The 14133-nt window shown below is 35.1% G+C and overlaps 1 protein-coding gene across 4 annotated transcripts in view; it reads right to left on the bottom strand.

The window, feature by feature from the left end:
- Positions 1–14133, bottom strand: part of LOC139962041 (slowpoke-binding protein-like) — a 43668-nt gene that overhangs the window by 14928 nt on the left and 14607 nt on the right. For all 4 annotated transcript variants that reach the window (XM_071961877.1, XM_071961875.1, XM_071961876.1 and 1 more), the window contains exons 6-14: positions 12724–12875; positions 10382–10492; positions 9122–9217; positions 8458–8543; positions 7665–7771; positions 6892–6989; positions 5946–5996; positions 5018–5083; positions 2191–2252 (exon numbers count right to left, since the gene is read on the bottom strand). In XM_071961877.1, coding sequence (XP_071817978.1) covers positions 2191–2252; positions 5018–5083; positions 5946–5996; positions 6892–6989; positions 7665–7771; positions 8458–8543; positions 9122–9217; positions 10382–10492; positions 12724–12875 — 829 coding nt within the window. The remainder of the gene's footprint in view (positions 1–2190; positions 2253–5017; positions 5084–5945; positions 5997–6891; positions 6990–7664; positions 7772–8457; positions 8544–9121; positions 9218–10381; positions 10493–12723; positions 12876–14133) is intronic.

Genomic DNA, 14133 nt, shown 5'->3' with positions numbered 1-14133 from the left:
AAAGTATTTATAGAATTAATACGAGGTGTCTCACCAAACAGGAGACATGTACCAAGAAAACAATATAACCAGGCATGAAAGAAGCATGCCGCTTTTGAAAGCAAACCTTTCCACATTTGGTCAACGACTTCACCAAACTAACCTACCACGAACTACTCAGCACAAGTATTGCAATCGGTCAAATACACAAAATATCCTAGACGTTAATAGGCAGCAAATGAACGTCAACAAAAATGGTAATTAATGATTTTCGTTTGATTGTCGACAGTTCATCATCCTGACAACTTTTTTTCCCCAGATTTTTAATCTTTTTTAAATTTTTTTTTTCAATGTAAAGTGGTAATAGAAGCATTTCTCCAAAATTTTGTGAATTTTGTAATTCATTAAATACTTCAAAAAGATAATACAATCATTTTAAAAGAATGGATATATAGATCAGGTGAGATACAGTTATACTCAAGGCCAGCCAATCATAAATATCAAAGATTTTCCATTGTAGGCTGGAAGGTGAGATATGATATGTAATATACACATGACCTCCAGTAGATATGAGAAATTACACTATATCGCTTATTTACAACTTGATATTTGGTTGTAATTTACAGCTTATCTGTATCAAAGCAACCTGTTTTATGCAACAACAAAAAATTAATAAAAAATAGTATCAAAGACTGAGATGAGGTTATCAACCTCTGGCAAAAAGCAAAAAAAAAACACTTTGTGGTTCGCTATTAGCCTAAGTAGTAATTTCATATACAGCTGTATGTATGCAAGCCACTAAAATTATACCAATATGAGCAGTTTATGGATTCTGTCATAAACAAAGAAAACAGGAAAGAAAAGCTTTTAAGGGTTGATTTTGCTCAAGTTTTGACTAACTATTCGATACTAAAAATCAAATAACGATACACTACTTTTTAATGTATAATCGAGTTTCATCTCAATTATAGAATATCATTTTTGTTGGTCAATTCTTGACAATTTCAGGATTTTACTACATCATACTAGAAAAAACAAAATGTCATAGTTTATTTGTTTTAGTACTGAATTTCTAAATGTGTATTAACTAACAGTGTAAGAAAACAAAAATTTAAGAGGGGGTTGTCTTTATAGTTTTGTAATTTAAGTTTGAGTAAAAGTTCCCCCACAAGATTGACAAGAAATTATCTGTAATGGAAGGGCAAAGACAAATGACAAAGCACCTGGCTTTTCTGTTGAATTACAAAGCAGGAATTATACATGGAAACCATGTTGGATACCAAGCTGAGTGAGTAGCTGCTTTGTTTCTAGTCTTTTATAACTATCATCCTGATCTATAAGGAATCTGATCGAAATGGTCAGAAGTTAGCATGATATGAATATTTTACCCTTTCTTGCCCGATTGATGTTGACCAACTCCACATGAATGCTTGATTAAATATGCAAATTTATGCAAAATACCAGGAGACCTGCATTGACAACATAGGGGGCAGGAATGCTTCGATTTGTATCTGACAAATATAAAGTCATTCCTGGTGGGAATCAATGTAACAATTTGGATATGGTTCATTTGGACAAAATTACTTGAAATGATTAAAATGATGAATTAAATGATGAGTAAAACTGTTCAAAGTTATCAGTAGAGTCCAAAAAAAAAAAAAAATGAATGCGTCTCTGAAATGCTTCAACCCCTTCGGCACAAAACAGATTTCATTCACTTATGTTGATTTGTACAAGTTACTGTTGCAGGGAACAAGGGGGCCGGCCATGTATCTGGGATACTATTAAATTTTGTATAGGGCATAGGACTTATAGCCCACCTTGTTTGTGTAGAAGATTTACATACATACTTATGGCAGGCATCTGTTGCTAAAATCAAAGCATTTCAAACACAGGTCACTGACACTAGTGTGCGTGTGTAGGGTGATGCGCCTAAGAATGCCCTGCTTTTTTTATTCAGAAATGCTACCTTCTACAGGCCCCTTGAACAGAGTGGGTGAAATAACAATTCAGTGCTGTTAACAAGATGGTAGCCTCCATGTAGAGACTATTTCAAGGGAAATCAAGCAATTATTTTGAATTTTACAGCCTTTTTCGTGACGGGTAATCTTTATATATGTCGCTAATGCTCCAAGGGAATTTCCCATACCCAGAAATCCAAATAACAGTTAAGCGACTATTAACGTTTAAGTCACAGCAGTATTAACTTACTTTGTTTTTCTTCCTTTTCGGACACTTTTGAAGATGGCTTTCATTGCAGGTGTAGCTTGAACCTGACAGACCAAAAAAAAAAGATAAAAAGAAAAAAGAAAGAAAGAAAATTAAACAACCAGATTCCACAGTTCCAACCTTAAATATTTTTTAAATTTTTTATTATTAAAAGTCACCTGTGAAGCAGAAAGTTAAAAATGTAATCCAGGAAAAAAATTAAAACTCTTGAGAGACCCACCCATCTTTAGCCAGAGATCTACGGTCACCTCTCTAAGGTCTGAAACTCCAGTTGGACGGCCCTGCAACATTACTGACCTGATCCACACTACCTCCAATATGATTTTACACTCGTACATCAACCATGTTAGATGACCGTTATGAAAGCCTTCATCTTAACGAGGGAAAGACTATTGATGCCCAATGCCTTGCCCCCATGCAACAACATGGCCTGAACATCCAAGCAGGGAACAATCTCTTTCTCCTCCCCATTTGCCTTACCCCTCCTCCATTCATTTCTTAACATGCATAGTCCATTTGTATCACTATCGCTATTCATCAACATATTTTCATTTTTGTACACATATTTTGTTTTCTGCTTGTTCTAACCCCCTATTATTCCTTTAGCTGACTTCCAGTCCTTAACCTCCGTTGGTCTATCTCTGTCTCTTACACTTATCTCAGCATACAGAAATTTTTGTGTAAAGGTAAGTTAACCTGACATTTCCTAGCAGGATCTTCTTCAGAGGCTAAATGATAAGTAACAATAACAGAAGGGCAAAACTTCTCTCCATCCCTTGTCTACTAATCCCCTTACATCTATCTCTTTGTGTTCACCTTGCTCATTAACCTGTCTGTATTCTGTGCGTGTTTTTGTCCCTTCTGTTACTTGTCATTTAGCCTCTGAAGAAGATCCTGCTAGGATCGAAACATCAGGCCAACTTACTTTTACACATTCTCTTACACAGGCTCTCTAGTGGATAAGCAGTTTGCTAACAGGTTTTATTTTATTTAGAAATCTCATTTATCAATTTTCTTTCCATTTCTCACTGTCTATCATCTTCCCTTTTGTCTGCTTGTGATTCATTAATACTTGTTCATCTCTAATATATTCATATTTTCAACTTTAGGTGATTATCGAGTCGGTCCCATCCGTCCATTACATCTGCTTTCTCTATTGTGTTTATTCACTCTGTCTCCGAGGATCACCCTGCTAGGATCAAGACAGCAAGCACCCCAATGTGAACACATGGCAACAACTGAGGAATGGTGGCACTCTTCAGAAATAAGATAGTAACTCTATGCATGTACTGATAAACATCTGTCTGTTCCCTTTATAGCATGTTCTATTCCAATTTCCCAATTTTAAGAGAAATACCCTAAGGAATATTCATAGAAACAATGCATCAGAGTTAAACCTTGTCAGTATTACATGAAAACATTTGTTACTTGAAGATAAAGTAATGAATTCTCAAGACTAAACTGACATCTTAAATATGCAACATTGAAATGTGTACAGATTAATTTGCATAATTTGAAGATTTCCTATTTGCATATTCCTCACTTTCGATTTTAAACAGAGAACAGGGAATAAAGATGGCCAGCAATTCCTCTGTTGCCTTGCACTTGATTTTAATTACTGACCAGCATACAAACTTTCCACCATAATATTTGACAACTTAACAACTGTATCTATTCTACAGACTACCCGACCATACAATCAGAATAAATGTTAAGTTTGTCCTGGTTTATCAAATTCTCTCAAGTTCACAGCAAATCTCCAACCTCCATTTTTTTTTTAACTCTTTGTGCACTGTATGTTCACAAAAAACGATGCTTGATTTATGGAGCAAGAACACATCTACCAAACTAAGCCATTTCTTGATTATTCATCTAATCTCAGGAGACCACAAACTGAGGCGTTATCTTCTCTCTGTTTTCTTTCTTTCCCAATAAAAATGAAATCCAAGACCGACTGGGAAATAAGTAGCAATAGATTAACAACTGACAGCAAAGATGGTACGGCTCCCATCAAATCACTACTAGGCTATGCAAGTTGCAACAATTCACACCAGTCAGCCATCAATTTCATAATAAATATTAATATTATAATAAGATTATTCTTAAGTTTTCTTTTTTCTTCTTCTTAGGTTTACATCACAAAGTTTTGTCTTCAACTAACTCCAGGTTGTTTGGTGAATTCCACTTGGTAAAACAAGTAGAAGTCACCAAGCATCACTTTAAATTTGTTGCCAGGTGCAATTTTTAACCGATGATCAGGTACAGAAAATCAATTGCACTACATCACAAGCAGTCGTCAGTTCTTATTATATGAACTTTAATAAACAATAAATGCAACTAGTGAATAAATTTGACATATTTCCACCTCCAACTGCAACCCTTCCCTACCCCCCCCCCAACCAAAAAAGAGAAAAATAGGCAGAAAAGAAAAGAAACTGAAGAATGTAACATTTTTAGATCTAAATTATATAGGTCATGATGTTCTTTATTATTTCTTCAAAGCAACAATGAAGTATTATGAAAAAGTCTCCAGGCTGTGATGTTCATGATGTTATGCAAAGGACCACGTAAATAAAAAGTTTTATTGTTTTCATAATGAAGTTTTTTTTCTTATCATGCTCAAATGTAATTGATTTTCGTGGTCTTAGTCTTCATTTAAAATTACTATAGCAACACAGAAAATGACTTTAATAGAGAACCAACCTTGTAACCAGGACACCAAATTGTGTCACAAGTTGAATCTTAGTTACCTCAAGGACTAAAACAGACCTCCCCCACCATCCTCCTCCCAAAAAAAACAGGGACTTACTTGTTTAGGTGGTTTACTTTCGAGATGTTTTAACCGTACCCCGACAAAAAATCCATGTTCTGAAATCTGCAGAGGGGGAGAGTCACATACATAAGTATTAGAAGGTTATTACAGGCATATCGATGGAAGGAAATGTCTAATTTGTACAACATTGTTTTGTCTGTCTGGTTACAGTCAGTACAAGTAAGTAGTGATTGTCACATAGATGGAATCTAATAGATGGATCCACGATCCTAATGTACACTCCAATCGACGGATCTACTATCCCATAGATGCATCTACTGTCCCAGAGAAAGACCCACAAGCCTAATATGGACTTCAAATAATTGGATCTTCTATCCAATAGATGGATCCACGATCCTACTTTACTTCCAATAGATGGATCTACTATACCCTAGATGGATTTACTATCCACTAGACGGATTTACTATCCACTAGATGGATCTACTACCCACTAGATGAATTGACTATCCACTAGATGGATTTACTATCCACTAGATGGATTGACTATCCACTTGACGGATTTACTATCCGGTAAATGGATCTAATATCCACTAGATGGATCTACTATCCACTAGATGGATCTACTATCCACTAGATGAATTTACTATCCACAAAATGGATCTACTATCAACTAGATGGATCTACTATCCACTAGATGGATCTACTATCCACTAGATGAATTTACTATCCACAAAATGGATCTACTATCAACTAGATGGATCTACTACCCACTAAATGTATTTAATATCCACTAGATGAATCTACTATCCCCTAGATGGGTCTATTATACCATAGATGGATACACAATCATAATATGTAGTTTCACTAGACGGAAAAGGCTATATTTCAAAAGAATTATGAGACAGAAATATTTTTACAACCGATACTGATTAGTGCTTTAAGAAGGTAAATGTTTTATACTGACATATCTTATGGAAGGGTAGTCGCCATTGACATCAAATATATACTCCAGCAGCTGTTGAGAGAGAAATTTAAAGAGAAACTATAAAAATATATCTGAGAGTTTACGATGAGTGGTCATTGTCCGGTATCATGTAACCAAGCGATTAATTATGCAGAAACTAAAGGGACTATCAAGTGATTCAAAAAGGAAAATCATTCTCTGCAAAAAAATTTCTCATGAAATATTGTGAACGCAAAGATTTGCACAAAATTAAGAAGTCTTTGCAATACATATTTCAGAACTGTCAAAGAAATTCTGGAAACCATGATGCTGGTTATTTATGCTTAGCGCCCTCTTTAGCATATCCAGCAATTTTTTTTTCTTTTCTTTTGATGATGTCACTGTACTGTCCCTTTCAAAGTAGAATATAAGAACTTTGACCTTTCATCAGAATACACAGGATGATCTAAGATTGACTTTTCACGTTACATTATTCATAAAGTTTTTTTTGTATAGTATGTTTTATAGTCTTATTCATACAATGATAAGTTTTACTGTATTTACATAACACAACTAGGCAGAAGACAAACTATAAAATTCAGAACTGATTTTGGACATTTCATCATCGATTAGCAAATTCTGAGGCCAGTCGATGGGCTTACTAAAACTGTCTAACTACGGTAGTGTCTGTCCAACCTACAAAGTTTGAGAGGGAATGCTGTACCCACCTCTGACCCTCCCTCTCATCCCGCCAGCCTATGTGCACGACATGCCTCTGTCAGTTTGACCCATAAATGTCAATAGGATGGATATCACTAGTTAAAGCAAAGCTGCCATAAAATAACACAAAGTTAAGATGGTTCTCAAAGGTACCGACAGGCTTAGATATAGACACAGTTTTGTATTCCCCTTACTGTCTGTCCGTCAATCTATCCGACTATTTCTTAAATATGTAGCTAGAACAAACCTCTTTTACACCAGGTTGTTTGCATTTCTGCAGTTGAATTCTGTCTGGGAAGGCCTGAGTGAGGGTTTCCCCTGAACTCATTTCAAACATCATGTGACCTAGGACAGATGAAAATGCACAGAAAGATTGAAATTGGAAATATCTTTGCTACCGAATGATTTGGGATACTAACTGCAGATGTATTCGGGTCCAGGACAGTATATAAAGTGACTCACGGGTTATATATCTATATATAAATATAGATATATATATATAAACATACATACATATATATTGACTATATATAGACTATATATTGACTACATATATATTGACTATATATATTGACTAGATATAAATTGACTATATATATTGACTATATATATATTGACTATATATATATTGACTATATATATATTGACTATATATATATGTCATAAATGAGAGATAATGAGTCAGCATCCTAACACTGATGATATGAGTGTGTTGTCATATATTATTCTCATCAACATTTCACTGAGCCAAAACCAAAATATACTCCCACAATTCCCAACGCACATCCCACAGTTGGACCTTTGACATTGGATGCTTAATCGAACCTGTATAAAGTAACAACAACAACGACACCCAGTAATGTATGAATAAAGGACCTGCCTAGTGGATTTCCAAACACCATTTAATTCTTCAGATCAGAATGGATATTAATATCAGCAGAGAAATGTGATTTGAAGAATATAAAGCTGATTGAAAACCCCTGTTGTGGGAATATCTACGGGATGGTGGCATTAATTTACCGAATGAAAGACTGTCCAATGATTGTAGATTGTCCCTGAAGTACTTCTCCAGGACAGGATGAAGCTGAGAGGCGTAGCCCAGGTATACATTCTCGTACCCAGCTAATCTGCGACAAGAGAGAAGCAAACTTGAGAGGTTTTTGAATTTCATTCAAAATATTGCCCCTTCCCTTTTTATCATATTTGCCATTGAAATAATTAGTAATGTGTACGAAGATAGTTATAGAAACATAAAAGCCTGCCCCTCCCCCACCCCCAGGTTATTATCTTAACTGATTTGGAAGGAAGAGGGTCGTTGGGGTGGGGAGGGGGGGGTGCAGTGTAAGAATGTTACAAGTTTGAAAGCATGGTAGATCAGAGTGCATATGTATTGAGGAAACAGGTAAGAGATGATTGAAGTAAATAGTACATTATTTCTACACCAATTTTAAAAATATGTGCATTATACATTCTATGATGAAAAACCTTCTGTGTCTACTTTTGTTCTTCCTTTGCAGAGCCTACCTAATGTGTATCCCCAAAAAATATATGCATAAATAAACCATGAAGAATGAGAACGAAGAATTTCACAGGATTAAATTCGCCTCTGATGAATTTCACTGCAGACCGATATCCTAATATAACTTGCGATAGATGCATTTCTTCAAATTTCACAATAACAGTAGTGCAGGTTTATATTTCAAGCCCGAACAAACTCTAGTCCCATACACTTATTCAGCGAAACCTATAAAGCCAAAGACACAAAGTCTGTTGAAGTTTATACCACGAAAAAAGAATATGAGGTTTAATCTACCTGCATGTTCTTCTTTCCAGGATAACATTACCAGAGTGGACATTACCATGGTAAGGGAAACCTTGCTCTTCTAAGTAAATCAGTGCCTGAAAAAACACCATAAAGAAAATGCAATGTAATACACAGAACGTACAAAGGAAAAAGAGTTTGGGTTGGGGGTGGGTGGTTGGGGAGAGGGAGGGGGGATCTGACTGACTGATGACGTGACTTTAATTAAAAGAACAAAAGGATACGAAAGGTGCATTTCCAAGGCAGAAACGCATGTCTGCTTTAAGGAAAGGTTAAGGAGCATATTTTACGTTTTGAGAAGTTGTCCATTTTTGACACTGTGGGTGTAAACAAATTTTCTGTAGTGTTTACTGCAAAAGGTTATTTTCCTTAGTAGACCAATCTAAAGACATTCTAAAGACAAGATTCGGGACCGGTCATTTTCTCGACCACTTCCCTTTTTAAAGTATTAACGAATAATGGGAAATCTTAAAATAAAGGAAAAGATAACTCTGTGGCAAAACTAACTGGGCGACTATTGACAAAATTTTGACAGAGCAAAAGAGCTTTAATATTGGTTGGAATAAGCTTCCACCACTGTTTGAAGAACTCCAAGGCACGGAGTCGGACAACAGTCCTCAGTGCCGAACCGGCACAAAAAGAGAAAGAAAGTTACCTGTAAAACCTGCAGGCCAAATAGCTTCAGATCGTTACTCGGTAGCGCTCTACCCTTCATACCGTATTTATCTTCCACGTAATTGTTTGGACTGACCTAGAATGAAAAAAAAACATATTATAATTTTTTTTTCAAAATATAGCGCCCACATTTTTGAAACTGCATCTTGGGATTTAAATGAAACTTGAACAGTTTATACGACACTTTGTTCTTGTTAATTTGCCACACTCTAGCAATGGACATTGGAATTTCTGGGACTTTGTTCGGATGTAAAATCAAAATCATTTTTGCCGTTAAGGTATATACGAACGATCAAGGTCAATCGTTTTTGGGTGGTTAGGTTAGGCTCCTGCTGCTGAATCTTTTGACTTATCTGAATTTTCAAAAATCTTTAATAAGTGAGAGAGTATGGAACGCCAAAACGGACATTATTCGATCACTTTTTATGCAGCTTTTACTCCTGCTACAGTAGTAAATTTTGTGCCACATAATGAGAAAAATCAATTACAAGTCATTATATGAGGTTATGCAGCAGAATGAGCAAGGCTTGAATTTTCATTGGGCAGTCTGTAAGCTGTCACAGAAAGGTCGCCATTTCGGAAAAAAAAATTATTATGCAGTTTTAACTGCCGCATGACTTCAAGAAAAATTGAAGTCATTATGTGGCAATATTTTACAGTCACATTATGACCAAGAAAGCAAAAACTAATTATGTGGCAATATTATTGTCAAATAAGAACTAACGTAAATCTTATTCATTATGCGGCAGTCTTAACTAGAGCATAACAACTTCGTTAATGTACTTGTTATCCGGCAACATTTTTACGCAGCAGAAAAAAAAAGGAGAGGTCTTCCAGCTTCAATACCTTCCACACATCTTTCATACTAGTTTTGGACGCACAAGAGGAGATTTGAAATTGAATCAATGGGCGAATCAATCTTTCTTGGAAGGTCCGAAAACTGTCTGGAAAGAACCTGCTAACCCGCTGAATACAATTTTTGGCAACAGAGTGGCTCTCATTCCCATGGTTTGCTGACCGACGTGCTATACCTAAATCTGAGTTAAAAATCCTTCGGACTTACACATCTCTATCTTAGTCGTCCCAATATATGTATAAATATTGGTAACTGTGGACATAGTTAACCTCAAACGAGGGTTTGTCGACATGGAATTTGAAAATAGAAATCAAATTAAAAAGTTTTAAAACTTGACAACTTATAAAAATAAAACTTTGTAAAGCTTAAAATTTATAAATTTACCCCATAGATGTGATCTTTCAAGGAGCCCCTTCTCTCATAATTCTGAACGCTAATGACGAGGCTCTGGTCGGTCCATAGATCCAAGTCGAGCACGGGCCAAATATAAGGATGCTAAAGAAGACAAAAAAACCTTGATTTAATGAGGCAGAAATATAATATTGAACCAAATGTATTTAAGTTCAAGCGAACTGTAAACTTGTGGATTCTCGGCAAACATATATAATGTACATCTTAACAGCATAAAAGTTTCATCTCATGTATTTTCTATCCACATCAAGAGATGTCCTCTTGAAATTTAGCGTACTTTAAATATTACACGTTAGAGAAAGTCCCCTCCCTTCACATATGTCTCAAAAATTTAGTTAACAGAATGTTAAATTGTTATTTTTGGCACTGCAAAATAATGTTCCTTCAGAGGGCAGGTAGAACATAAATATTGAACAAGTTTAAGCCAAATTGGCAGACGTCACGATCAGAATTGTCTTTTTAGTAGGGATGCACCGGAAATTATCCGGTTCCGGTTCCGGCCGGATATTTTTCAAAATCCGGCCGGATCTTTTTCAAAATCTGGCCTGAATTATTCCTTAAAATGGTGTTGGTATTAACTTAAATCAATGTAAACTATTTCCAAAAATTAATAAAAACATTCAGAGTAAGGAAAAATTAGGTTTAACATGTGTAATTTAATTTTCTCAATGGTCTGACCCACTGTTTCTAAAGATCAAAATAATACAACTACTGTAATAATATGAAGCTATATACACAATGTACACTCTGCAATTTCATCAGCCTGATCCTGAACAGTGAAATGCTTCCAAATAAATGAGGAAGCCATATTCCAAATCTTATAGTGAAATAACTTTCATTAACAGTACTACTTGTCAGAGAGAAACACTTGCATGAAATGAAATGTCCAAAATCAAAATATGTGCATTAGGACCTTAAGAAGTCAAAACAATGGATCTTTTTGTGGACCACTACAGTCCATTTCCTGTCTAGAAAGCTGTCAATTGGTACTCATTGTTTGTGGTCATGGCAATAAACAAATTGTAATCTTGGCACTTTTATATAGATGAAGCAATGGACTAGAAGAGTTTCCAACAAATGGGGTGCCAGTCACAGAAAAAACAGTATCTAATTTTCTCACAGAAAGAGATATCTCTTGTCACCATGAAAGTTCCTAAAAGTTCATGAAAAACCTGAATCATTAAGTGTTCTAATGAACATTCAATTCCATTTTAAAGGATAGATAAAAGATAGATAAGAAGTTTCTTCCACTTCTGGAAAGATACAATGCCTTTTTTTTTTTTTTTACAGATAATATTGCAGTGTAAAAATTTGTTACCAAATAATGAATAATAAAAGACAATTCTAAATCCAGATAGTAGTGTTATTACAACAATTAAATAATCTTTTTATTCAGTATAAAGTATGAGATTTGCGAAATGTAGCTTCCTGTTTTAAAACAAACTTCATAGGTAGTATGCATTATTTTTCCAGCAAACAAATTTACATACTGTATCAATCTTGTCCACAATTATATTGTAGTTATTTTATTAAAGAATGTAGATTACACCACTTAAATCTCATTAAATCTCATAAATGGGGTCTTAATTTCACCTTCTTTATAATATGCGTATACCTAACCTAAGATTTGCTCCTTGTTTCATACTTCTACTTCTTATTTATGATTTTCTTTTGTGTAATGAAAAAATCCGGTTCCGGCCGGATTTTATCCGGCCGGATTTCATGTACTATCCGGCAAAATCCGGTTCCGACCGGATCCAAAAATATGGATCCGGTGCATCCCTACTTTTTAGTACTTGTATATACCAACTGTGCATAAAACACTGGAAAGTGCTTGAAATCATGTATTAAATCCTGATATAAATCATATGTTAACTATAGATAGATAGTAACCATATAAACCAGAGTAATTCTTTAAATACTTCGCCACACGATACAACTCAGTAAGACGATGATTTCAGACACAAAATTTAATTTTGTTAGATTTAGATATATATATATATATATGTATATTGTATGTAAATGTATATGTATATATATATATATATATATATACATATACATATATATATATATATATATATATATATAAACATGCCATTGTCCACTAAAATAAGTACTATAACTGTAGGTTATGCGCAAATACCATGATTTTAGGTCAATGACAAATCAATGCTAAAATCATGACTTAAATTACCGAATACAGTAACCACAGAACAGATTAATTGTTTAAATACTTCTCTGTATACTGTACCTGAGCAGCTAAAGATGTTCCTCTTTCACTTAAAATATTTACTAAGTCAATTGAAACTCACTGATATTGCACGAAATAACTCTTTCAAGGTCTTCTGTGTTGTACCATCAAACTGTAGAGGACAGTTTGGACTCTTCTTCCAAACGTTCATGATTAAATCTTTCGTCTGCCTCATTTGTCTGACAAGGAACCAATGCTTTTCAAGTCTTGTTCCTAAAAATGCAATAAAAAAAAGAAGGTATATATATATGTGATGAAACTGAGAATTTCATTGTAACTTCACTGGTGCCAAGATTGTGGCATGTAAAACTGTCTGCAGATTTGTGTATATTTAACATTGTTTTGAATAACAAAGAATAAGAAACCACAATAATATCATTCAAAGAAGATTTTATGTGGTCATGTGACCAAGCTGAACTGTGTATAATTATATATCAGTTTCATAGAAATGTTAATTTTCTTTTGTTGATAAACTTTACCAGCCAAAATTCCTCATCATCCCCTTCTTCATCCACCATCCCCCCTTCCTCCCCCCCAAAAAAAATCCTGCAACTCCTCAAATATGTCACTTCCTCATTGATACACAATGACTACAACTTTTAAATGGTAGTACAGAACCATTTGCTCCACAGTACTGGCACAATCCACACTTCCCAACCATCAAAGGGCAATATGACAAAAGTTCATTTCTTTTTATTGATTAACCCAGCTTGTTGCTTTTCACAACAATATTCCACTCCATACCAGTCTCAGATTAATTCACAATGCTTTACCAACGTTTTGGACACAAAGGTCTATGATGTGTTTTTCTCTCTTTTCCCGTCAATTAAAGGCGTAATTAAACAACAGCTTTTAGTAGCTAGGTGTCACAATTTATGACAATAATCGCTTCACGTATATCAGTTAGACGGCCTCACGTTTCGATCTCTATTCACTGTTCGTTGGTTCCAATTCTGTTCTCTATCCATCTGTCTACTTTTAATGTATCATTGTTCTGTTTGCATTCCAGTTTGCCTTTGAAGAAGATCCTGCTAGGATCAAGCTGTCAGGCCCTCTAACTTATATATTTACCTAAACATGCTCTTTGCAGCAGACAAGCACTTTGTTAACAGTTTCTCTCTTTTTCTCTTTCTTTAAATATCGCTTCACTTAAAGGGTGTGAAGACTCGCGCACAAAGCAACGTCTAATGCAGGTAATCTGACCTAGTTTCGATTCGGGTGAAACAGAAGTGTTAGACACCACCATCGTTCCCAGAAAATACACACACAGCTTGCTACCGTTGGTAATTAGACACTAGTGTACAGTCAATACATGCAGCTACGGTCAATACCCACAACACAGTGTACATAGCAGCGATGGACATCTCAGGTGTAGATAATAGATAACAAGGTATCACGTTTCATTACTGTCTGCATTTTGTAGCGACAAGCAAAGTTAACTTTTTTAAGAGGCAGCACGGGGCGTTTGGGG

This window comes from Apostichopus japonicus, chromosome 20 (assembly GCF_037975245.1).
Source record: "Apostichopus japonicus isolate 1M-3 chromosome 20, ASM3797524v1, whole genome shotgun sequence".
Classification (NCBI taxonomy): domain Eukaryota; kingdom Metazoa; phylum Echinodermata; class Holothuroidea; order Aspidochirotida; family Stichopodidae; genus Apostichopus; species Apostichopus japonicus.
This window is presented reverse-complemented; position numbering and strand designations above follow the sequence as displayed.